The sequence below is a fragment of the Anopheles arabiensis genome, chromosome 3 (genome assembly GCF_016920715.1).
Source record: "Anopheles arabiensis isolate DONGOLA chromosome 3, AaraD3, whole genome shotgun sequence".
NCBI classification, from domain to species: domain Eukaryota; kingdom Metazoa; phylum Arthropoda; class Insecta; order Diptera; family Culicidae; genus Anopheles; species Anopheles arabiensis.
Window position 1 is genome coordinate 83818508 of NC_053518.1, and position 25863 is coordinate 83844370.

Below are 25863 nucleotides of genomic sequence, written 5' to 3' on the forward strand. Positions count from 1 at the left end.
GTGTGTGTGTGTGTGTGCCATTTGATAAAGCGTGCCACGAAACGAAACAGATAAAATTTCATGCTTCGTAATTCCATTATTGCGCAACGCATATAGGGAAGGCAGTAAATAGATAGCATCTCGATAGCATTGTATTTTTGGTTTTAAAGTGTTCTGTCATAGCAAGTGGTTTAACCAATCCAGAATTGAGCAGGCCCGAAAATTGCTCCTTTCATCGAGGTTCCATCCCGTCCTTCAATCGCAGAACCAATGCTGATGCACGCCAAACTCTTTCTCCTCGCTGTGTGTGTGTGTGTGTGTGTGTGCCATTTGATAAAGCGTGCCACGAAACGAAACAGATAAAATTTCATGCTTCGTAATTCCATTATTGCGCAACGCATATAGGGAAGGCAGTACAAATCCATTCGCCGTCCCCATTCGGTACGGTGAGTTTTGAGGCGCAGCTGCAAAACCGGCGGTAGACACTGGGACGATTGTGGTATGCGGCGGGGATGAGTATTATTACGCCTGAATGCTTACCAATTTCAAATCAATGCTACACCATTCCCCCACCCAGAGCTGTGAAATGCTACCACCACCACCACCAACACCGGGTAAAATAGAAAAACAGAATAAAAACTGCCCTTCAAACACAACTCCCATGCGCACCAGAGACACTGGCACAGTGGTTGTGAGGGTGGAAAATATTGCACTTCTCGGTGCGCTGCATGCCTCCTACCCCACCATACTCAGGCTCGGTTAGGAATTGGTCAGGGCCGGGTATTGAAAATGTTGCATTTGCGCTTCGGAATTGGGTTTTGGCGATTTCCGATGAATTTTCCACCCCAGAAAATGCCAATCCCCTCTTTATTTTTGAGTGGCTCGCCTGTGTGGCTGTGTTTGTGTGTGTGTGAAGCAGCCGGATCAGCATTACTAGCTCAATTGCACCGAAATTGTTTGCCCAATATTTCCGACCCGGAATGTGGCTGATCTGTTTTTTTTCTGTTTTTCATTGGAAACAGTTTTGCAAACCACTCTTCCATCTCACGTCAGATGTGAGAAGGATGTGCAATTTAAATCGATTAGCCTGCCGCTGCTCCTGCCAATGGCAATCCAATGATCGAAACGGCAATTAAATGCTGTCCTGCGGGTGGGAATGGGCAAGCATAATGCTTTTTCCCCCTCAATGAGTGCAATCGACAACACAGTCACTGCAATTATTGCACTCTAAGCGATGTTCCATGGGAACGTGAAAGGATAAAAAGAAGCATGTTAGATTTCGAATCAGTTATAATGTATGATCGTTGAATGTTTGTGGTGTGTATTGAAGAAATATGAGAAATAAGTAGTAAGGTGTCTTTAAATATAAGTTCGTATAAATTTAATGAGAATCGTGCACCTTAATCGTAGGTCTGTTTGCCACTGTTTGTTCGTTTGTCCCATAGTTCATTACATAAACAATTACAAAGTTCATTCGTGTAGTTCGAGCAGTTCATTTCATGCAGTCCAAATTAGTCTAATAGTTCAATCTATATGCTGTAGCTTATAATTCATGAGTGTATTCTCTTTTGAATTCATATTCGGATAATCAATTGTAAGCCCAAATTCCAACAGAGATCTCTCCCGTGATCTCAGATGTGCGATTTTTGTTTATTTTTTGTGTTATTCAAACACTTTAAGCGAGTAATTTACTAAAACATAAGTTTGTTTTTGGCTTATTTTTTATAGAATGTTGTCATTTTTATCCTTGACAGATTTCATGATTTTTGCGACATTTTCTTCTAATCAAATCTCTGGTTAGCTGTTTAAGATTCTAACATTGTTCTTATTGAATTCTCCAATGGATTGATGGATAAAGGATGAACGAATCATACGCGATTCAATTTCCATTTTTTATTTATCGAATGCTTTCTTTTATTCAAATGCGAAGATAACTGAAAACAATCTATCGAAAATATTAATAATATCTCATGAAATTTTCACTGCAATCATTGATTAAAATAATTGTTTATTATGATGTTACTTCTTTTCAGAACGACACGATGCGCGTCCTCTTCCTGTACTCGAAGGAAAAGCCCCGCTCGGGCCCGAACGCTCCCCTGCCCCAGCCGCTCGTGGCCTTCAAGGGGTCGCGCTCGATCTTCCTGACGCAGCGCTCGGCCCAGGACGAGCTGTCGAACGCACCGAGCGTCAGCATACTCGAGCTGCGCAACGAAGACGTCGAGCTGCCGGATAGCGACGAAAGTCTGTACTGGTGCAAAATCTTCAAGCTGGACGACTTTGCCCAAAAGCATCACCTCGTGCGGGTAAGTAGAGAGGGGAGAGGGAAAAGTAAAGCAGTGTTTAGTATATAGTAGCTTCGATGCATTTTTGTACTCAATCGTTGGGAGCGAAAAACTCCATACCATCAATAGAATGTGGCGTTGGTTTAGAATTTCTGAAAGCAATTTTCCACCCATCTTTGGTGGTTTTGGTTGAAAGTACAAAGCAGCAACAACAAAAAATAATAGGAAAAGCCACACTTGCCACCAGAGCATTAACACCAGCTGCAGCAGCAGCTGGACTCGCTCCAGGCAACAAAACAAATGGCACCCAGCGTCACCGCCACTGTCAACTGGAGCGAAAAATGGTCAACTATTTCCGGTGCCAGTAAGAGTGTGTGTGCGGGAGAAAAGGCACCCACGTTCAATTTCCGGAACCGAATTTCATTCAATTTAGCGCGTCGGTCAACCGCGGACGTTCCCGGTAGGCGGTGGGAACAGCGAGGAGCGTTTGCCGGTGCAACAAAATCGGGATTTCGGGCTATTCTTTTTGACGTTCTCGAAGCCCGAGCAGAGAGCGAGCGCACGCTGCTGGCACGGAATGGCAGCATCAATAAGCATTCTCTCGCCTCGGCTGAAAGGAAATTCCATCAAATGTGAGGAGAGGGAAACCCCGGCCGCTTTGGCACGCCATAGAAAACCGGCACGAAATAATATTAATGGTGGAAGATTTTTAAAGAACCTCTAACCCGTTGAGGAGGCGTGAAAGCGTGGCGGAAACACATTGAAAATGGTTTCAATTTTTTTTTTTGCCCTAAACCCCTTGGTTTTGGTCTGGATCGGAACGAGTTGCAGAGTGTGTGCATGCCTGGAATTATCGTCAGATCATCGTGGTTTACCGCGCCGGAATGGATGCTAATACATCTTCATCGATCTGAGCGACGGTGTAAGGATGTGTGCATTCAGCATTCCTGCTCCATTCAGGACGGGTTCAGCTCCTATTGCCGTTCTTTTCTCTGTGGCGTGATAAATATTACACATTTCCCGCGCTGCCGGGAGCGTACCCATCCATTTGGGGAAGAATTTCTTTCGGATTATTTTACCACCTTCTGCTGGAATACAGCGTTTGTGTTAGGAGCAACCCTTCCAACCACGATGATTACTACTATAAAGTGATTTCAAGTGGTGTAATATGTTCCCACCGTCTCTACCTTCCATCGTTTTGTTGCTTTTTGCGAGCCAACCTTCCGCGGCGATAAAAGCTGCCGCTTGCCAAAAAAAGGAATGGAAAATTTATTTATAATGTGTATAAATTGGAACTGTGTGCCCGGCACCACCGACACGTGATGGGTGTACACTTCCAATTTCCGTTATCATTATGGTGATATATTGATGACGTGGAAGCGTGGAACACTCGTAACACATTTCCCCGGGTTCGAGACTTCGATGGAGAAATCTTTCATTCCGTTTGCTGGGTTTCTTTTTCTTTCCCTCCGTCCCGAGAAGAAGAAGTAAAAACCGTCAAACGATTCAAACTGAAAGTGTTGGACATTTTTTATGTGTCTTTGTGCCGCGGACGACTCCTTCCTGTCCAGACGACGACGGCATCGTCGTTCGTGAGGCTGCGGGCATGAGAAATGGTTTCGTCAGCAGAATACTTCCAGTTGGAAGTTGAAATCCAGTAGGGCAGGGCGGCAGGGCAGGTTTGCAAGATAAGAAAGTTGTAAAAAAAATCATTTCCTCACGTTTACGTTTTCGGGTGCGGGTGACGTTTTTTTGGGGAACACGAAAACGAAACTGTGGAACGTGTGTGCTTGAAGTTCGTTTCCTTCACAAATCCAACGCCCGAGTTCGGGTGAGATGAGGTGAAGTGTGGTGAAGCAACATATGCATCCGGATGTTTTGAAGTGTGTACAACGGGGTGTAAGGACAACTCCAAGGCAATGTAGCACCAGTAGGAGGTTGGGTTGGCGGTGGGTGGGAAATTGATTGGAAAATATTTCCCCCGTAACTCTGGGGGGGCAAGCAGCATTTGCGATTTGCGACCGTGATAGACTGTCGAGTCGTTCGGGATCGTTCTGCTGACATGATGTCTGTTGATTTGGGACTTTGGGCGGGAGTGGGGGTAAAACTGAAACAAAAAGGAATTTTGAAAGTGTTTTCTTTTTTGGAGACGGAGGAGTTATCCTTGCCTCAGAATACATCGCTCCAGTGGATCAAAACCCATTCCTGAGGCAGTTTATTCCAAGGAGATTCTCGTCAAGCCGAATCGTTAATATCCTGTGCTAGCTCTTCTTTCTTTTTTATGTTTTGCTCTGTCTATTCCAATACAAAGCCACGCCAAGGATGGAAAGGCTACACCGGAGGCGGATGACGTTTATGCAGCCGGAAAGTGCAAACTTTCATTACAACTCCCAACCGGAACCAATACGTCTCGCCCTCGTTTGGGGTGTCGGGGTAGCAAATTCTTTATCCCTTTTCCATCGCGCGCCAGCGCTGGTAGAAGACCTAGCACACACCAGAACCCTAATTTTAATCGCATCACAGTGACACTTGCTTCCAGCGACGGCAGGCTCCAAGCGCAATTTTGCTGCGTGAAACGTGGAACTAAAACGTGGAGAAATATTTTCGTAAAACTCACCTCACCGAATGACGGTTTGTTGGTGAAAGTAAATATTTTTTTGAACAACAGCAACCTTCGTACCCTGAAGCTTCTTTGTGCGCGTACAAACAGGATCACCCTATTGGAAAGGAATCGTTCCCTCGGGATTCCTCCGCGCAAGGAATGGTGTATCATTGGAAAAGAGGAATAAACGCACCCAACTAGAGCCTTTATTGTTTCGTCTGGGCAAATATTTGGTCGTCCGGGGGAGCGTTGTAATAATCTTTCCAAAAATCAACGACGAATTAAACGTCGCAAGAGGTTGTTCGAGAATTCCCCTTTCTTGAAAGTCTTGAAAAATAATAAAAATAAATCTGGTGAAAAGCGAAAGCCATTGTGTTGGTAGCGGTTGGGTTTGATTGAAAGCGGGGCGGGTCCGGGACGAGATACGTGCCAGGATCATGGCAGTAGCTCGCGCACTGTAAGACGATCTGGGCATGCACGCAATACGAAAGCAAATCCCCTTTCGAAGGAATCTGCATCCACCAAGTACGGTCGTATCGCGCTCTCATTCCTTTCAGATAGCGCAGCAGGAAGCGACGTCCCCGGTGGGAATTAATGCCACGAACCCGCGGTGTACAAAATGAATTATTTGAAACCACTCGAGGGAGCCGCAAGTGAGCACGGGTTTGAAAAGGAAGAGGGCGGCACCGCGTGCTGTAAATGTGTGCCAAAGTTTGGTTTTTTTCCTCCGAGGCAACGAAAGAATGAGTTCAAGTTGTCGAGCAATAGGGAAGATGCAAAATAGGGACGACAGGACAGTGGGATTTCGTAATTTGATCTGCTCGATTGTCAACTTTCCCCCTTTTTTGAGGCCGTTCTTTCCTGTTGTAGCTTCCCCTGCGAACGTTAATTAGAAATTAAGCGCAAAACGTGTGGACATTAAAAATCGCTGTTCGTTTGCTTAATCCTTGCGTAATAGAATGTTGGCTTTTGGAAGGGATTTTTGTGTGCACGATGAACGCACAATCTCGATGCGAAAGGGTGATGTATCCATTTATATATATTTTTGTGTGCAACCGTCTTGAGAAGCTGAGGCGTCCTTTTTCTGTTGGCAGGCACTCTTTACTTTTCTCCCCCGTAACGAGCACGAACACAAACAGCAGTGTTTATTTCGCCCTGTTAAACAACTCTTCATCAGCACAATCAGTTGGCAGCAGCGTGAAGAAGGCGAGGACCCAACCATGCTGAAGGTATTCACTGGAATCGATAGTTGATCGATCAAATCACTCTTCGCAAAATGTCACCCCAGTGTTGAGAGATGCCATTGCCTGTCTTTGTATTTCTATGTGTGTGTGTGTGTATGTGTTGGCATTTGTGCTTTGACAAGCTCTTTTCCGACGGCTTCCGACACTCGCTGCAACTCGGTCGCTGGTGCTGTATGCGACGAGAATATTCATCAATCTCAATCGCAGCCGCACACAGGCGAAAGGAAAGCGGCGAAGGAATGGCAAGTTTGAGGTGGTTTGACGCCACATTCCAATGCCCGCTGCGCTACCCGGCTCCGTATTCAGATCATTCACTCAATCGCGCCTGTTTGAGATTTTCTTCCGGCCGTGCTGCCCGCCCGCTCGCAAAGATTGGACGGAAGTTGATGCCTTGCGTTCGCTCTACAGCACGCTGTGGCCGGCAATGATCTGTGTTAAGCCATTTGCCGTCAGTTCGTTTGCCATCTTTTTTCCCTCCCCTCCTACCCTTTTCTCTCCAACTGGCACACGCATGAACGTCTTCTTTCTCTACTTTATGCAAATGAGGTGACACCATTATCCGGCCCGGTTGCTCGACGCACTCGGGCCTCGGTGGTGATGCGCACGGATAACTTCATTCTGGTGAAGGGGGGTGGTTTTTTGTCGAACGGCAAAAGGCGTAATTCTCGCATCTACCGGTAGCTTATCTCCATTTATCAAGTTGCTGCTAGAGTTTGATAATACTTGCACACACACACACACACACTCCTTCTCCGGGGCTGGCTTTCGCTCGATTGACGTACTGATAGTTGACGGTTGCACGCCTCTTTGGGCTGTATGGAGTCGAAAACGGATTCTAGAAGAGCGGAGTGGGAGGAATGATCTGTCTATCCGTCTAGCCGAAGTAGATTAAAAGCAGTAATGATTATAAGACTGTTTCGTTTTTGTGCTTCGGTTTGATGCAAGTTCTATCAATTGAGATTGGGCTCAGTGTAAAATGGGTACATTAATGTTTCATTTGTGTGTATGAATGAGGCAAATGTAGCAAGTTAGTGTGAGATGTTTCCTTGTGAATACGGAATAGAAAGGGTGCTTAGCGGGTTTGAGCTTATAATTAGTTTTAATCTCATAGCGCGATATTACCAGGGTTTATCATCTTCGATAGCACAACTCAGATGGTCAGATTCGGCACAGATTCTGTTGTTTGGCAAAATTTTGCAAAACCAAAACGGATTCAAACATATTTCTATGCAACAAGATGTAAAACTTCTTCTATTTGGCGTATCGTCCTACGCGTACATGCCGGCCTATACAGGCTTTCGAGACTTAATTCATTACCACGCAGCCGGATAGTCTATCCTTGCTACGGGGGGACGGTCCATTCTAGGCTTGGACCCATGACGGGCATGTTGTTATTGAGTCGTTCGAGTTGACGACAGTACCATAGGACCGCCCCTGATGTAAATGTAAATAAAATTTAATTAATATTGTTTATTATGCAGCTTGAACCGGTCTCGTAGTACAGTCGTCAACTCGTACGACTTAACAACATGCCGGTCATGGGTTCAATCCCCAAATAGACCGTGCCGCCATACGTAGGACTGACTATCCTGCTATGGGGGGAAATCAATTAGTCACTGAAAGCCAAGCCCACAAGTGGTACAGGCAGGCCTTGACCGACAACGGTTGTTGAGCCAAAGAAGAAGAAGAAGAAGATTATGCAGCCAATTGGTTTTGTAAATACTGCAACAACAAACTGTAAAGAATCCGAGTTTTACAATGGAAGAAGACAATTGTGTTATTAAATTGAACAGTGTAGCTTACACCTTTCCAGCAAGTTAGCAGGTAGCAAGAGCCTTTTTATAAATTTTCTGCATTTTTTTAGAAGACTTTCGTCTCTCGATTTAAGAACAATAAAATTTTGTGTGAAAGCTGGAACCTTAACAAGAAATTAAATGATTATTGTCAAAAATCAATTTAATTGGTGATTTTTTAACTTGATCTTTCACATATTGTTGAAAAAAATCCTTGTTTAAACAAACACATCAAGTTGCAACTGAATTAGTTCCTTAAATATTTGAGAATCAAAATTACAAACAATATTACCAAAGGAAGAGAATACAATTTTTCAAAAAAATAAAATAAAAAAATCTGTTCTTACGGTTGACATGTGTCGAACATGTAGGCGAATGATGTTGTCGAATGATCTTATGGCGCGGCATGTTCTGCTATCTTGATCAAGAATTGATTCTTAGGTAGGTTAATATCAAGAACAAAAAAGAAAGCAAAATGTTTTTAAAATGAAAAATATAATGATAGACTTGAACCAAGACAAAATAAATCCATCAATAATTCTATATAAATCTCATTTATACCGGAACATCGGAGAAAACGCATGTTTTAAGTTATGCGTAATGATCAAAAATTGTATCGATTGAAAATGTCGATTAAAGATAAGTTTATACAATCTTTAGCTAAAGCGTTGTAGATTTTTTAAGACTCTGTATGAAAAAAAAACTAACAATGGGGCCCTTTCCGTTTGAAATTCGTAGGCTGAAATTTCAGCCTTTGAGCTGTTTGCATTGTATAGCTATTTTTGAGCAGCTATCTAAATGAGTTTAATATACAGGTGGGCTTATCCCAAGGTGTGTGAATTTAGAAGGCTGATTTTTATCGCTGCTGCTTCTGAAAGAAGATTTTAAGAGTGTTTTGAGTATTCGTCAAGCCTCCAGAAAGCTTGTTTGAGCAAAAGTTTTCACCCGTTCTGCCAAAAAGTGATGTTCAAAATTGGTTATAAAAAATGCTATGAGACCACCTGGACTACATACACTTTGATTCCAGATTCCACCACCTGATCTCTTTAATGCACCTTGGGATGAATGTAAACAACACCGTGTTTTCGAGCAGGTACTCGAATCTAATTCTAGCTTTTAGGCAAGCTAGATTAAGTGTTTACTGCTGTATTAAGTGTTTACATAATTTCAGCCTCCAACTGTCAAACTCCATGCAAAAAACTGACTAGAATTGTGAAGGCCCCCAATAACTTTAATTGAAGTATAAATATTGTTCGTTAATAATCTCAAAGACAAATCACAATTTGAACTCAAAGACTTTTAGCTTGAAAATTTTAATCTTAAATGTTAAAAAGTTTACTTTGATTTCTGCAGTAAAATAACCTTAATTGTTTGCATTTCCACAAATGCAATTCCATTACATAAACCAATTACCGTTTTCGCTTTGATTGCTTTGTTTTGGACCGCGGGTTTGATCTATCATTTTTTCCCCTTTTTTGCTTCCAGTATGAACCAGTGTTCGATTCCAGTACCAGCGTCCTCTACCTGAACCACCTCATCCTGTACGAGTGCCAGGGGCTGTCGCCGGACCTGGAGCAACTGTCCCGCGAGCGAGGCCAGCCCTGCTTCCGGCTGCAACCGATGCACTGCAACACCGTCGTAGCTAATTGGGCCCGCGGATCTGACGTAAGTAACAGGCAGGGGAGGGGGAAAGAAAGCTGGGTGCCTTTCAAGAAGTCCCTGGTCTGGCTTCGCAACAACAGAGCCGACTGGTTGTTCAGAGGCTTTTATTAAACCACCACTGATTTTTTGCTTCTGATTTGCTTCCACTGAGCATTTCCAACCGAGAAAGTCTGCATAACAGTTCGCTGTCGGAGCAGGAAAAGAACAAAACGCAAAAAAAACACGAAGCGGAAATGAAAATGTACATTAACCGTAGTAAGAAATGAAGAAAGAAAGAAGCCCGTTCCCGGAGCGTGTTTGTGTAGGTGACAAAAGTCATTCTCATTTTCCGCCCGCTAATTAACTAACGGTTACGGCTTTCTTCCGTCGATGTTGGCATGGCTTTGCCCGCATTTTCATTTGTCCGGGGATCGTTTGCTGAAAAGCTATTTTGTACGCTATTTTACAGCAACTAGCACAGGACCTTAGCACTGGCTTTTTCTGTGCGAGTGTGTGTTTTTTTTTGCTCCCATGGGTGTTAACATTCGAAACGACGGTTTGAAGCTTGAAGAGAGGAAAAAAAGGGCGCACAGAAAAAAGCACCTTCTCAGTACAGAGAAATGTTCTTTCATTTCACTCCCAGCAGCGAAAATGAAACATAAAAAGGCAACCCAGTTTAGAATGATTTTTTTCCACCGTTGGTGTGTGTGCGTGTGCGTTTAGTTGTGTCCTGGTGTCACGGATGAAAGCAGCACGCAAAGGTAAACGGCGAGATATACCAAAAAAACAGAAGGAAACGCTCAAACCCGCCAGCAACTGATGCAGCAAAACATGAAAGCGAACATTTACGCACTGCTGGATCAGTGATTTTACGCCTCCCGTTTCCCCCGGCCGTGCGTCCGACCGCCGTGCTCTTCCCGGCTTTGAAGCTGCGATGTGCGCGATTGCTTTTTGGCGCGCCATGGTGTGCACGATTCTTTCACGGATCGTGCGCTGAAACGTGCTCCCGGTTGCTAATATATTGCTGCCAGCGGGACTGGGGGGTTAAAATTAGGTCACAAAGCGATGGCGCCCCCTCCCAAAGGCGCCAAAGACATGCAAGTTAGTTGTGTGTGTGATGTTTTAGTGTGCTTTCTTTTTATTCAAACGTGCCAAATGTGTTCTGTTCTTGTTGTGCTACGGAGGGAAATAGAAAATAAACAAATAGAGGATGCCGCTGTGTGAGGATGGGAGGATGGTGGAAAACGCAGCATAGCAGGTGGATGACAATGGCGTGTAACAAGGATTGTTAATGAAACTGCCAAACAAAAACCATCCCAGCACCAACCCCCAGCAACAAAAGGCTTGCGCCCGTTGTTGTCAGATAAGCTGGCATTCCGGGTCAGCCAGCAAAATTTTACCGAAAAATGGTTTAACAACGCGCAAACAATACACGTAGGGGGGATGAGTTAGCTAGCACTGAATGTAATAGTTTACCAGCAACCAGTCGAGCTCGTTGTGTGGATGTAAAATGTGTTATGTTTATGCTAAAAACCATTACCGAGAAACATATTACATTTTGCACTGTGTCAACATTTTTCCTCTTCATTTGTTTGTTGTCTTTTTCCCCCAGCTGTGGTGGTATGTTTGCTTGTCGCTGTTTTTTTTTAGTACTGCGAGGTACAGCAATTCAACTGCCCAACGCAGCTGGCATTGATGGGAGCTTGCTGTGTGCGGCGTGGGTGAGGGAAAAAAATGCACACCACCGTTCACATGAACATGTTGCAGTTGGAAATGAGTTCCCGCGTACTGCAATCGGGTTGCAAAGCCGGGTTGTAAGCGGAAATGCATTTGTGTTAGTGTCATGTTTTTGTTTCATGTAAAAGGCGCAACACTTATTAGCATAAAGAAAACAAAATATTATTCTATTTCGCGGGTAAATGACAACATGCACTCCCATGTTCTGAGCATCACAAATTAACAAAATAACCCGGTATGTGGTTTTGTAATGAACTAGCTCCAATGGTGAAAAGTTCAGGAACATTTGGTCATCAGATATGATTGCTGAAAGTTGATGTTTTTTCCCCCAAAATAATGCTTAAATGCTGTGTTTTATCACTATAAAAAGCTTTGAATATTTTTGATTAGATTTATAATTTATTCCATGGATATGGAAATTCAAGACATTTTTTAGAAGCTACTGAAATTGTTTGCCAGAAAATCATTAATGGAGACGCACAATTCGTTCAGTAATTGAGCTGAGTTGAATCATAGCATACTTTTAGGCGCTTAAGGAGGACTTATGTTTGGAAGAGAGTAGTGATGTGCTGTATGGAGCGCACCCACGACTCCGATCGGACTCCGACTATTGTTAGTTCGATTCCATCTCTGGCAAAATGGAACCACTAGATCCGCCCGGAGTTGGATTCGTCCGGAGTCCCCCGGAGTCGTGCGGAGTCGTTTGAAGTCGTCCAGAGTCGCCCGGAGTCGGAGTCGTCCGGAGTCGTCTGGAGTCGTTCGTATTCGTTCCGAGTCGTTCGAAGTCGTTCGGAGTCGTTCGGAATCGGAGTTGGTCGGAGCCAACAGAAGTCGTGTGGTTTAATGTGCTTGTGATCAGACATGTCCTTTCGTTGTGTTTTTTGTCTTTCATTTTGTGCGTGCACTTACTATACAAACCGACCTCGGCCGACTCCAGATGACTCCGGATGACTCCGTCTGCAGCCAATTCTGGAAAGCTCCAGACATCTCCGGATGACTCTGAACGACTGCGGACGACTCCGTACGACTCTGGACGACTCCGGACGACTCCAGACGACTCCGACTCCGGGCTACTCCGGACGATTCCAAACGACTCCGGATATTGCACCGTGGACCTAGCTTCCGGAGCCGATTCCGAATTTATCAGATTCGTATCGAAGTCGACTCCAGTTTTTTGCCAACTTTACCCATCACTAGAAGAGAGTATTGGAGATGAGATGTTTGTAATTATCATACGCATTAACTTAATTTTGTATTTAAATTTTAGGTGAAACAGTCGTGTAGTTTGATTGTTTTTATTGTTGAAATAAACAACAAACTAATGAAATTTAACATATTTATCTGATTTGTCATACACTTTTTTTAAACTACATTACAACTTCCAACATAGGCATAACAAATATTGTATTTAAGATTGTCTAAATTAATTATTGACTTCTTGTTTGGCATAACAACCGCTGTCGGCCAAGACCTGCCTGTACCCACTAGTGAAGTGAGCTTGGCTTTCAGTGACTTATTGTTACCATAGCAGGATAGTCAGTCCTACGTATGGGGGCACGGTCTATTTGGGGCTTGAAACCAAGACGGGCGTGTTGTTAAAGTCGTACGAGTTGATGACTGTACCACCAGACCGGCCCCATTAACTACTTAAACTAAATTCCATTATTTCTGAACACACAGTTTTAGACATAAGGTTAAATTTTATAAACAAAACAATAGTCCTAGAGTCAAAAATTGATGCCTTATAGAGTGCCTGAGAGACAAAAATAGATGAGTTAAAGCCAATTTTAAACGGTCACAACTGTTGGATTTGAAGATTCCAGTTAATGTTTGAATAATTTTCTCAAAACATCCATGTACTCTCAGTAATGTTTCGCGTGTTAGTTTATTATTTTGAACATCAATTGTTCATGATCAATAACATTTCATGCTGTGTACTTAGGTATAGATTAATTTACTATTTTTCCATTCAAAAGGAAGGCTAACCGACAAGATACTTATTTTACTTAAAGTATTCTCTCCCAAACAAACGTCACCAGCCTCAGCGTCGCAAGCTTTAATAAATGCCGAATAAATCTACTGATTGAAAGCAAACAGTACCGCAGAACAGAACACAGAACAAATCAAAATGAGCATAACTGCTTCGGAGAGGAAAAAAATCCCCCGCCATCAACCACCCATCTTTAGCCAAAGCCAACACCAGAAACGCGCGGAACAGGGAACAAAAGGGCGAGAAAACAAATCGACAAATGGCTGATTGAATTTGTGCCGCTTATTGCCAAAGAAAAGGGAAGGCATTGAAAGCAAAGACATTGAGCAAAAAAAAAAGTGTGAGCCTCACTGGAAGACTACACAAAAAGTAGAACAAAACTTCAGCCAAAGCACACAAACACACGCAAAAGCGTTCCGACCTGCCACATCCAGGCAAGTTTAAGCTTTTGCGCCGTTAGGTGCTCCACTCTTTCTTTACTCGCTGCTGGTGTCGCCTGGTGCTTCCTACTGGCACAACGAAAGGCGTCGATTGGGAGGGGCAGGAACGGGGAGGACACCGAACCGAGAACTGCGAACAAGAAGCGAATAAATTAAATTACACGATAGAATAAATTTGCCAATTGCCAATTCAATTTGAATGTGATGGAATGTAATGAATTTCGCGTTCGGACGGGACGCGCTCGCCGTGCTTTGCTGTGTCATCGCGAGCGGGCGTGAACTGATTTTCCGTCGTCAGGTTCTTCGTACCGCAGAGAAGAGAGGGAAAAAAGCGAGTCAAGCTTAGAGCCGAGCACCCACATTTGCAGCAGGTGAGCTGTCTAGGTGCGAAGACTTCGCTTCGTCACGTTCAGCAGCAGTAGCTGGGGGTTGGATTTTCTGTAAAAGAGGTGTAATTTATCGCATTATTCGCGCACTACACACTACGAATAGTGGTTATGGGTCGTCGCGCAAAAGGTCCATTTATGATATGTGCAGGCGGTGTGCACGAACCCAGGGACAGGTCGGTGTGGAGCTAGTGTCTCGCATCGGATTCGCATCTAGGAGGGAGTGGCATTCTACAAGAAAACAGTGGCAGCAAATCGAGCTGTACGGCGTGTGACTTTTACGACGATGACGACGTAAGAACCGCGTCATGCACGGTGCACGCTTACCGAGGCGTTATTACCGAGCCATTGTTCCGCGCCGAGTTTATAGGTCTGGAATTGGCACTAGGAATAGTGAAAACGGTGGGATGATGCGCGCCACTGTCATAAAACTCTCGCTCCTGAGCAGCTATAAACCCCGTCCGTGGCCGTTTGCACCAACCAGCCAAGCCAGCCAGGGCTGGGTAAAGATTTATGTAGCAGCTTATGCGTCTTGGATGCTCTAAAAATAAGGCACAGACAAACCTTGTTACTGACGGAGCGCTGTGTGTCATTACGCCACTTGCAACAAGCGGTGGATGTGTGGATAGCTCGCTTTCAAAATTTGCTCCCCATGCAACCCTCTAATTTCCCCTCCTTCTCCTTCTCTCTTCGCGCAGGGTTTCACCTTCCCGCCGGAAGCGGGCTACCCGCTCGAATCGCACCAGGCCACGTACTACATGCTCGAGACGCACTACAACTATCCCGACTACACGTACGACTTTTCGCCGTTCTATCGGAAGAATCTCAGCAAGCAGCAGCGCAACATGGGCATTAAATCGCGCGATCCGCAGCCAGCGGAAGACAGCGACCCGCTGGCAGTGTCGGCCAGCACCGAGCACGGCGAGGACGGCGAGCAGGACGACGGGGACGACAGTATCGCGATGGAGCAACAGATGGTGGACAACTCGGGCCTGAAGCTGTACTACACGCGCAAGCTGCGCCAGCACGATGCCGGCGTACTGTCCGTTGGGTTGGATCCGAACTGGCGCCACATTATACCCCCGCGGCAGGAGAAGGTCGTCTCGCAGGGCCACTGCATTGGGGCCTGCACGCAGCACGCGTTTCCGCGCGATGGCATCAACATCTTTGCGGTGATGAGCCGCACGCATCTCATTGGACGACAGGTCACGCTGCGCCAGGTAGGAGTGAGCTTGGTTTTTTTTTTCTCTCTCTCCCAATTTCTTGAACATTCACACAATCTGAATTGGCTTTCCAAACAGATGCGAGGAAACGCCGAGCTGCCACCGATCATGCGTGACACAAACATCGATCCAAGCTACCAGGACTACCGGCGGCTAACCGTACCGACGCGGGTACTGCCAGGTGACAGTCTCGTTGCGGAATGTATCTATGACAGCTCGTCCCGCAAATCCATCACGCTCGGTAAGTGAACCCACCCGGTGTGGCTGTCACACTTTGCTGGCGTTGGCGGCGTTTGTCCCGGTTCGTTTTGTGTTGTCTGCTTGTGGGCTGGCTTGTGGCACCGCAAAACTGGACAGCCACCAACCGACCGACATTGTCTTGTGACGGGGCAGCTTTGCTGAAATGATGTACGCTTCTTTCCACGGTGACTTACAGGTGGCATGACGACCCGGGAGGAAATCTGTCTCATCCTGACACTGTACTACCCTCGTCAGCGCGAGCTGACATCGTGCCATTCGCTGCCAAGTCTGCCGACCGTGCTGCACTCGCTGGGCATCGAGGAGCTCGCTTCGTAAGTATCCTCTGTGCCGACGTGTTAAGACGCTTCTCTGTGTGTATGTGTGTGGGTTGTAGAATCGTTAAAAGACGAGCAAGAAACGAGCGACTGACGTTAAGTCCGCCTTCGCCGGATGCTGTGTGGGTAGTCGAGCTTTAAAGGACCAGCGGTGGGAGTTACTGCCTGCTTGTTCATTTCATAGCGTCTCAATGGAGTACAGTGTTTTAATGGTTTCTTTCTGATTGCTCTTATTTACTGATGCAGTTGTTACTTACGATGGGTTGGTAACGGTTTTGGGTCGTTGCCGTTTGATGTCAGTGTCAGTGGGGTTGCATTTGACATTTCGATTGCATGACGACGCTAAACTTGATCGAATTCGAATCACATCGAGCTATAGATATTACAAATGCTATTGAATAGCTGTTTATCGGTGTCAAGAACATGATTTTTAAGTGTAATAAACAAAATGTGGTCCATTTGGGTTCAGACAAATACACCATCGGTGATCTTACCAGACAGCCCGGTGTACTCTATGCCTAACTGTTTTCCAAAAGTCATGTACATGTGAAATATCTTGATATGCCTAACCAAAATTTTTGTTTTTGCGATCCCAGAATTACTTCGTGAGGTCTTACCATAGAGAGGATGAGCTCTTCAAACGCAGAACTTTGTATTCTGCTATCGGTTATTCTACAAAATCGAAATAAACAACCATTTCAAGGCTTTCTGATGAGAGCCTCAGTACATCCAGTCTTATTGACTGTAGGCTTAAACTCCGAAATATAAATGATATTGATATGAAAGGTTTGACAGCTGTAAAAAGAGCTGTGTATTTACCGTTGATGGGCTTTATTATTTGATACTAAATTATGTTATAACAATTATAATTACAATAGAATTCTTATAGAAATTGATTTCTACAAAATTTGAACAATAATAATCGACAGAGAGAATCATACAAATAGGAAACTTCAATAGTTTCTTGTTATCATTCTTTACATTCTAACAACACTTAGATGTTAGTGATTGCTACTCAACCGGTATTGTATCTTTCTAAATATACCTCAATATTGTTTGAAAGATTACGCCGAACTGATTTCCACAGTAATAAAGGAAAGACTGGAGTTCGATACAAAATTTTATCTTTCAAAATTCCGCCCAAGACTCAACCATTCATTTGAATCTTTATTCAATCCATTTCTTTTAAAACAGGATGGCGCACCTTCCGTTAAGGTGAAACATTCGCTTCCCGAACTCATGCTACGCATAATAAAACATCCCTTTTCCTTACCGAATATCCCGGCGCTTACAGGGTCGTCAGAGGATGACGTTTAATTTGTACCACCATTGTTCCACTTAAGTCCCGACATTAAATGAATGTTGGACAAAGTCCCGTTCCTTCTGCCATTCGTAAAAAGGCGATACACCGACTAGGAGCCATCCTTAAAATTCAAGCCTTTTGTCAGCGGCGTGCTTGAAAAGGAAACCCCTCTCAAGGGAGAGGAAAGACGACCCACCTCCGTCCGCATGGTTAATGATAATTTCTTGCCAATCGGTCATTTTCTTGTAAAAGGTTGAAATGATAACAGCGGAGAAACGTGAGCAGAATTATTTTTTCCCAAAATTGATACACACACAAACTGGCCCGATTTCCTTCGCGGAAATCGATCGAACTGGAAGCAGACCGCACTATATCGATTATCGAACCCTTTACTGCTCAACTGTGTAACGAAGTAGCCTAATGAGGTGTATTATCAGAGAAAAGGACAACCCTCAAGAACAGCTGCTGTTAGAAGCTTTAAAAGTTTTCGCTCTGCCTTCACGATCGGCAAAAGTGGAAATGGAAAATGGAAGAATACAGTGGCAAAAAATAAAAAAAGGAGAAGAACCTTTTTATGTATTTTCTGGTTCAGATTGTCTCTGGCTTCCCGAATTTCCGGTCACCACAAAACAATCGACCGCAACCGAAAAAAAAAAAAATACTACGGATAGAGACCGAAGTGTTTGAAAAGTATGAAAATTGTGTGACGATAAAGGAATGCCTTTATCGCTCCCGATGCGGGCGACTCCCTGTGGGGGATGACTTTTCCATTTTCTCTCATTTTTTCGTTTCTTTCAGCTTGCTTCATTCGCTTCGATCCTTTCATCGCAGGAATGCGTGTGAGTGTTGTGGGCTTGGAATTTGTGAAGTAATTTCTATACCACCCCTTGCCGAGCCTCATCGCTTCGAATGCTTTTCTATCGCATTTTAAAATTCCACCAAAGTAAACGGCCCTGTTAACGGTGTATAAATGAATTGCTCGCACTATTGTTTCGTTTTTTATCTTGCACATGGTTCCGGTTCCGTGTCGTGTTCCGATTTCCTTATTTACTCTTGAACACCATCTAAAACCTTGGAGAGAGTTCAGCTTCACACTCCGACCACATTGTTTGTCAGTGTTTAATTTCTTTAAAAAGCTTTGCCCTGAGACAACCTTTCCTATCAACTAGTCCAAGAACTGAAAAAAATGGGGTTTTTCGTTACCTCTAGAGGCGCCTCCTTATTCTGCGTCACTATTCAGTTCAGTCTCATACTTCACCGGCTGCTGAAGCCTGATGCACTTTCATTCTTAGTTCTTTCTAAATAATGAACGTAAAATGTGGCCACATAAACTGTTCCACGCGGAATTGCTTTCCCCGAAGTGGCAAAAACGAACGAAAATATAAAAACGTTGGAAAATAAAAGCCTCTTCCACCTGGCCCCAAAACAGGCGAACCCTGAAATCTTTGTTTCAATATACCTACTTTGTCTGGTTCCTGCTTCGTTTTTTTGCCTTCTTATTACATCTTCGTTTGGCACTACGTTTCCACGGCGAACCGTCAGCAAACGAAGGTGATGGATCGTTCATTGAATGTAAAAAGAATAGAACAGAAAAAAGGGAAATGGAAAAATCTCATTAAATTTTAATGATAGCTCTCGTTTTTTGGCTGCTCAGTGCACGTTTCACTGTTTTGTTGCTTCGTTGTGTGTATCGCTTCAAGGTGATGATTGTAGTGTCCGTTTTAATACATTACCAAATAAAAACGCACATCAGCGTAAATGATTTTCATCCTCATCGCATTGCTCCGTTTTTCCGCCGAAATGCACCTTTGCCGTGTCGCTGATGCGCTGATGAGATATTACATTTTACTTCCTGACTACTGGTGACGCTTTGGAGTTCCCTTCACCAATGGTACGATATTGCTCTTGCCATTTTTGAACAAAGTTGCTCAGGTGATACCAAATGAAACAAAATGGAGAGCAGTGAACAAGCGTTGAGCCATCTTTTCATCTGACCGCCCGGTCGCAAAAGCAAACACAAATAAAAACATTATTTCCGCGTTGAATCCATCACGGCACTTTTAAAAAACACGAACACAAAACCTCTGTTATGAGCGCGTCAATTTTTGTTTTGCCAAACCCACTCCATCTCCTTCTCGGGGGTTGCATTCTCCGCGTACAGAAAAGAGTCATTTTGACACAGCATCCCAACCCAAAAGAGCGAGAATAAATACAAAAAAGGCCAAACGGGAGGAAACTTATCTTGTTTATAGTTTTGTGGCCACTGTCAACCGCACCGGGATGATGGCAATGGCTTGCAAACCTTTCCCGCTGTGGGTTCAGGTGCAATGGTTGACTGAAGCACGGACGTCATTAAATTTGATGCAAAACACAGTCACTCACAATGCATCGGGATACTTCAACGTCCTGTTTTGTGTACCCCCCCCCCCCCCCTTGGTGCCATGCAATAATGCTGTCGTTATCTTCATCACGCTTCGATGCGAACGATGCAAACACTCCAAATGAACAGTGGTCGTGAAATGAAGGATGCAAAATGGAATGAAACCAAATGAGGTTTGCTAGTTCGTTCTTTTTTTTTTCGCCCCACCAAGCGCCAAGAGAATTAAAGTGAAAATGATGAAAATTTTATAAGGAAAAAAATGACGTAAATGAGTAGCAGCAAAATGGAAAAAATCGTATTCCCATTATGCCTGTTATTCGATCGTGTAATGAAAATTTCATTTTTTTAACTTGACTGTCTGCATTACTCTTATTGGATGGAGGATGCGTTTTAGACTTGGTAATGTTACTATGGAGCCGTATTTTAAGATTATAAATGATTCAACAAGAGTTTTGGATTGCAGCTTTATGGTGAAGTAGTGCAATAAGCAGTACTGAGGTGTAAGAAATGTAATAAATATAATGAAGCATATTTATTCACGAGCATAATTTTGGAACGTGTTTTAAAGTGATGTACGAAGAGATCATTTGTTCTTAACGATTTTTTTTTACGGTGAATGATGGTTTGCTAAATATAAAGCAATATAGTTTCAATTCTGGTTGAAAACAAAGATAAAGTTACTCTCTTACAACAGCTCATTTGTGTTGAGCATTGCATAACTTTAGGCTGATATGTCAAATGTTTCAAATTGTTCGATAGAGCTTTGAAAAAAAGATAGCAAAGGCATCTTTGCAGTTTGACCGATTTCCTTGAAATGATTTTTCAAAAAGTTGGTGGAAGGAACGCAAACAGAATTAATTGAAAAAAAAGCAAAAACATGTTACAAAACTATAGAAAAACAATATTTAGCCTTAAAGCAACAGCTCACTGTAGCAGTGAATTTTAACATCTCTAACCTTGTTTTTCCTGCACATTGGAAACTCTATGATAAAACAAACATGAGAAAATCGTTTCCACTTTTTTTTCTCATCCATTTTTTATCCGGTTCCTACAATCATTGCCATGCCACACAAGCAGCACTCACCACGAAGTGGTGCTGTTTGTTTAAGGAAGTATGCAACACTAATAAAAACGTTAAACACTGTGCTCTCCCCTTGCTATCGTTTACGGCACGGCAGAAACTTATTAGGAGAAAAAGCAAGAACGAAAACGATACGAGGGAATGTATGCCGTGGAAAAGGCATGAAATAATTTGCACCTGAGAACTTTTGCCGGTGGTACGGTTTTCGCACTATTTATCATTCCCCTTCATTGCTTCGTGCTTCGCCCTAAACAATACACACCCGTCAGGCGATACAGTTTGCAACACGTTTGCAGTGCACACATAATATATCCGAGGGAAGAAGAGCGAGTCGTAACATTAGCTCGAGAGGGGAGAACTGTGCCAGCTTGCACCTGATGCTAACCGGCAAACCCGTACCGGCCGTTCAGGATGTGTCTGAAATAGAGGAGGCAAAAAGGATTTGCAACTGAAAATCCCACTGAAATCCCGGTGGGAGTCTTACGTCTTCCCGATCAACCGTTTCCTTCCCACTCACTTTACTCGGCCCTCGTCCTGCCGGATTAGCACCGGTTTGTCGCACCATCAATAACGACAATGTTCCCGGATATGTCTCGCCATTGCTGCTGCAGCTGATTGGGGGTTTTCTCGAAGGGGATATAATCATCAACCACACACACACAAACACACACTCCCCTGTTTCGACGGTGTTGTCACCCCGTGTTTTAATGCATCTTTCGTGTTACAAGACGCTGCGCGTGTTGTCGGCGAAATTGAATAAGACAAGACAAACCCGCTGAATGACAGGGCCAAGGACTGTAGCTTACTCCGCCCCGGCTTCCCATTTTAATGTGTCCCCGTTGTGCTCCGTTAATGGCATTTCGAACGAATAACACACACACACACACACCCCACACTGAGCGAAACGGCTCCCGGTGGAGTGATTTTAATTAAAACATCGAAAACTCAACGGTTAGCCGCCAAACCGTAAGCAAAAGTTTGATCACGCTCTGAGCGATGGCATTTCGCTTCGGTGAAAAGTTTAATCCTTTTTTTCCGCGGGGCGAAAAGTGCTCCTACGAGGGTGCGATGGTTATTGTTTTAAGAGGATTCGCAGTAGATGGTTAAGCGAGCTATTCACACTTGGAAAGCATGTTGGTGTGTTTGTATATGTGTGTGATGTTTTAAAACACTAATGGACCTCGAGTTCACCTGGATCGTTAGCAGTTGGTTCGGTGCAGTGGTTATACTTTCACTTACAGCAGGTGATTGGTATCGTTGGCAGACAGGGCAGGCAAACTTTTACAGCAGCCGTTTGAAGTCCAGAGTTATGAAAATGCTTTTATGTAGTAACAATTTTACTCTGAAACAGTAGAAAAAGTATGAAAAAGATGGCATAAATGGTTGATTTATTTTGCCTAAAAAAGCTTAAATTGAAGTGAAATGTTTAAATTCAAATAGATAAATATTGGTTGGAATTCCTGGAATTCTATAAAATATCACATACATTTGTTGAAATCGCGTCTCACTTAGTTAGTAACTCTTCTTCTAAGCCGTCGTCCGTCGAGGATTGTTCCTTTCGTGTGTCATTTTGCAAATACTATTGACACTATCAATCCACTTAATCTCTGTCTGCGCCTAGAGGTGCGCAATAAAAAATACTTAGCGCCCAAAGGTATGCAATGTCAAAGTAGCTGTATCCGCTTTTAAACTGATACGATAGAATAAAACTGCTTCAAACGATAATCGATCGAGCAGCGGTTCCCTTGCAATGGTTTCCAGCACTACGATATCCTTGTATCGGATCATTCTACTGCTACTAACTGTATCGTGCAGCAGCTCCCACTCGGCACCAGGAAAGTGGTGAAAACATCCCCGCACCCTTAGCGTAAATCTCATTTCGAAAAGTGCGCGAAAGTGGGTAATGAATTACTTTCACTACCGCACAGCACTCCTCTGCCACCAGCACGCTCGCTAATCTACGACAACGAGGTGGAACAAACATGGTGGAATTTTTCCCGCCAGCAAACCCGAAAAACATACAAACACTCACCGGCACCGGAGTCCCCCTGTTGTGGACAGGCTGAAAGAAATGGGTTTTTTGCTTCTTCCTAGTTCACACTCTCCCTCGCTGCTTGCCTTTTTTTCTCTGTCTACACCAACCCACGCTATATGTTTGATCTTGCGCAACGAATGTAATAAATTACTTTCGAAATAATATATATAAATACATTCTGCCGCCATCACCGAACATAGTTTAGTGGGGGGGAGTGCGCACTCGCCCGCGAAGGCTTGCACGGTGAGACGATAGAATTTAGTCGTTTCCCTTCACTCACACCAGTGTTTCCCTGCTGCGAACGCAATATGGCGCACCGCAATCCATCGCGCCAACTGTGGCGAAGGCGTTCGCGGAAGGCACACGCGCTCTAAAATCTAAATCCCACGTTATCGGATGGTGGGCAAACATCGGCAGACGAAAAAAAAAAGCACGAGCAGCTTGACTCAACCGGCCGGCAGTAAACTTTTCCACAAGAATGTTGCACATCCCGCTGAAAACCGATGGCTCCATCATTTGACCAAAACATTCTAGCGTTCCTTTGCTGCTTTGGCTGCCACATGAAGCGAGTGGCGCTACACACACAACAACAACAACAGCTGCAAAAAAGCACAACCGTAGCGAAAAGGTTCAAAACCATTAACCACTTAAATTTATTGCTGAAAAACATAATTCTTCGGAACGATTACAGGCTGGGAAATAAATTAAGTAACGATGCCTGGACTCGTCGCCATCGTCGTCGTCGTCAGCCATAGCACAGCCTTCCCGGTGTTCATCCTCATGCACGTGATGGGTGGGGAGGCTCGAAGAGGTGGGGGGACAAAGGGAAAAAAACCATTCGTAAAATAATTTCTCTTACCCGCACCCCGTCCGTCCTTCGGCAGCAACAAAGCAACAACATTTCTTCAAACGCTTGCCAAAAAGCGCTCAAACGAAATTAACACCGTTGTGGAAAGTAAATTTTCGGTGAATTCTTGTTGTTGCTGTTGCCGTTCTGCACCGAAGCCCTGGATTGTGCCGGTTGCTTAGGAGAAGCGGACCTTACCCAACTGCCTCCCAAAACATACCCCTCCGCGATACGTTCCGATGCCAGCACCACTGACGGGTTGGCTATTAATCTCGGTGGATGGAAAATGGATTTCTCTGCTCAGCTCTGGCAATGGCTTCGGGAGCGGCCACTGTGCAGGGGTTAATTGAAGCCTCATCCGCAAAACGGTGCAGGGAAGCTGTGATGAATCCACACCACAAACACATACGAAATTGCTTGGAGCCATAAATCTTGCAGTTTGTGGTGGTTGATATGGTTTTGAAAAATTGACGCACCTAATTGAGCATATGTCAGCGTTTCTTTGGTGTGAAGGTGCAATAATTTTATTCTTTATTAGAAAGTAGCATGCTTAATGGACAATCGTGATTGAAAAATGGTTCTTACTAGGTTAATTTAAATTAACAGGGTTTTAAAAGCTTCATTTTATTGTACAATTTGCATAAATCTAGGCAATTAAAGTCATTAAAATGCCGTGATGTAATAAATCATTTCTATTAAACGACTTGAAATGTATGGTATAATTTAGAATAAAATCTGCTTATCAAGAAACTTTAAAATTGTTTAATCCTGGTTCAATAGTTACTCAAAACCGTAATAAATAAGATAACATCTAATACAGCATACCTTCAGGCGCCTATTGAAGCCGTTTAGTACGTCATATTATAAATTGTTTTTTTTTATTGATCGCCAAAAACAGTTTATTTTGTAGATCTGTTCGATGGTGAATAATTGCCGTAAAAAAACCGTCACGACAAGAAGTTTACACAACTATAACGCGTTTTTTGCTCAACATGATCACTCATTCCGTGCATAACTTTAGGCGTTTCATCGCACAGCTAGCATAGTAGAAACAAAAACGCAACAAATGATTGCATTCGTTCAATAACTTCGAGGTAAGGATCGCTGCCTGCCACAAAACTGCGTTTCTGATAGTTCATATTAGCAGGCAGCGAGGGCGACCACAAAATTATTGTGTAATAAAAGCACTATTTATTTACCAGTCATTTCCCACTAAATGGGTTCCATTTCACTGTCAATTGATTCTTTACTGCGATCAACCAAAACCATTCCTAGGATCAGATTATGACGTCATCTAGTTGATTCTCTCCCGAGGGCTAACCACATCCGGCGTGTGTAGCGTCGGATGGGAATGGGGAAGGAAGAGTTCGTTTCTGCTTGCCTCGAAACCGCTGCAAACTAACCGATGGTGTCGTGCAACAATTTGTTACAACATCCCCCAACCGAAACCGAAACGGTTGTCCACTCGGGATTGCAAAAACAACAGCAACATTGCAAAAAATACAACACACACACATGTAAACTACGCTGTCCATTAGTACACCTTTTATCCGCCAACCTTAACCAGTGGGATGAAGTTTTCCAGGGCGTTTAGCAGCAAATTTTCGGCCTCATCCAGCAGCTTGCGGGTGGCGCGTTTGGGTGCGAGTTTTGCGGAAGAAAGAGCGAGCAAACCCCATCGCAAACCACAAACTGTCCGGTCCACTAATATTCTCCACCGAAGACCCTGTCGACCGGTAATGGGTTTCGGTTTGGGTTTCCTGTATTACCTTTTTTTTTTTTTTTGCTTTCCAACGCATTGTGGTGTAGCAGAATTTTTGGCACAATTTTGACCACTTTTTTTGGTTCAATCGACCCTTTCCTCTCTCAATCGATCGCAATCGATTAACGCAACGTTACACTGCAGCGTGTGGCGATGTAGCGACAAAGTTGTAGGCCTTCGATCGAAGCTGTATGTACTTTGTTTTTGGGTATGTAAATTTATTCAACCTGCAGGCGAGCTATTTTGACTTTAAACGATCAACCCACGCGGCATCCGGAAAAAAACACACCGTAAAGAGTGCTCATACTACAACACCATACTTCTTCTCATTTTTTTCTCTCCCCTCCTCTACCACAGTGGCACCAATCCCGTCGTGATAGCTTCACCGGCCGAGCTGGCAGGCATGACGCTGGAAAGACGTCTCACGTCCTACGACTGGGAGAATCAGTTCGAGAGCTTCCAGGACGCCACGCGGCAGGGTTCGTTCAAGCCGCTCTGCTGGACACCGACCAACACGATGCTACCGGTAGGTAAAACGCCCCACGCAAATGCTCCCGACA

General features: G+C 44.0%; 1 protein-coding gene across 1 annotated transcript in view; it reads left to right on the plus strand.

Moving 5' to 3' along the window:
- LOC120902263 (MOXD1 homolog 2-like) overlaps positions 1–25863 on the plus strand; it is an 80395-nt gene that overhangs the window by 47286 nt on the left and 7246 nt on the right. Inside the window, exons 4-9 of the mRNA XM_040310854.1 lie at positions 2013–2285; positions 9389–9568; positions 14796–15317; positions 15399–15561; positions 15757–15892; positions 25661–25829. Of these exons, the coding sequence (XP_040166788.1) occupies positions 2013–2285; positions 9389–9568; positions 14796–15317; positions 15399–15561; positions 15757–15892; positions 25661–25829 (1443 nt within the window). The remainder of the gene's footprint in view (positions 1–2012; positions 2286–9388; positions 9569–14795; positions 15318–15398; positions 15562–15756; positions 15893–25660; positions 25830–25863) is intronic.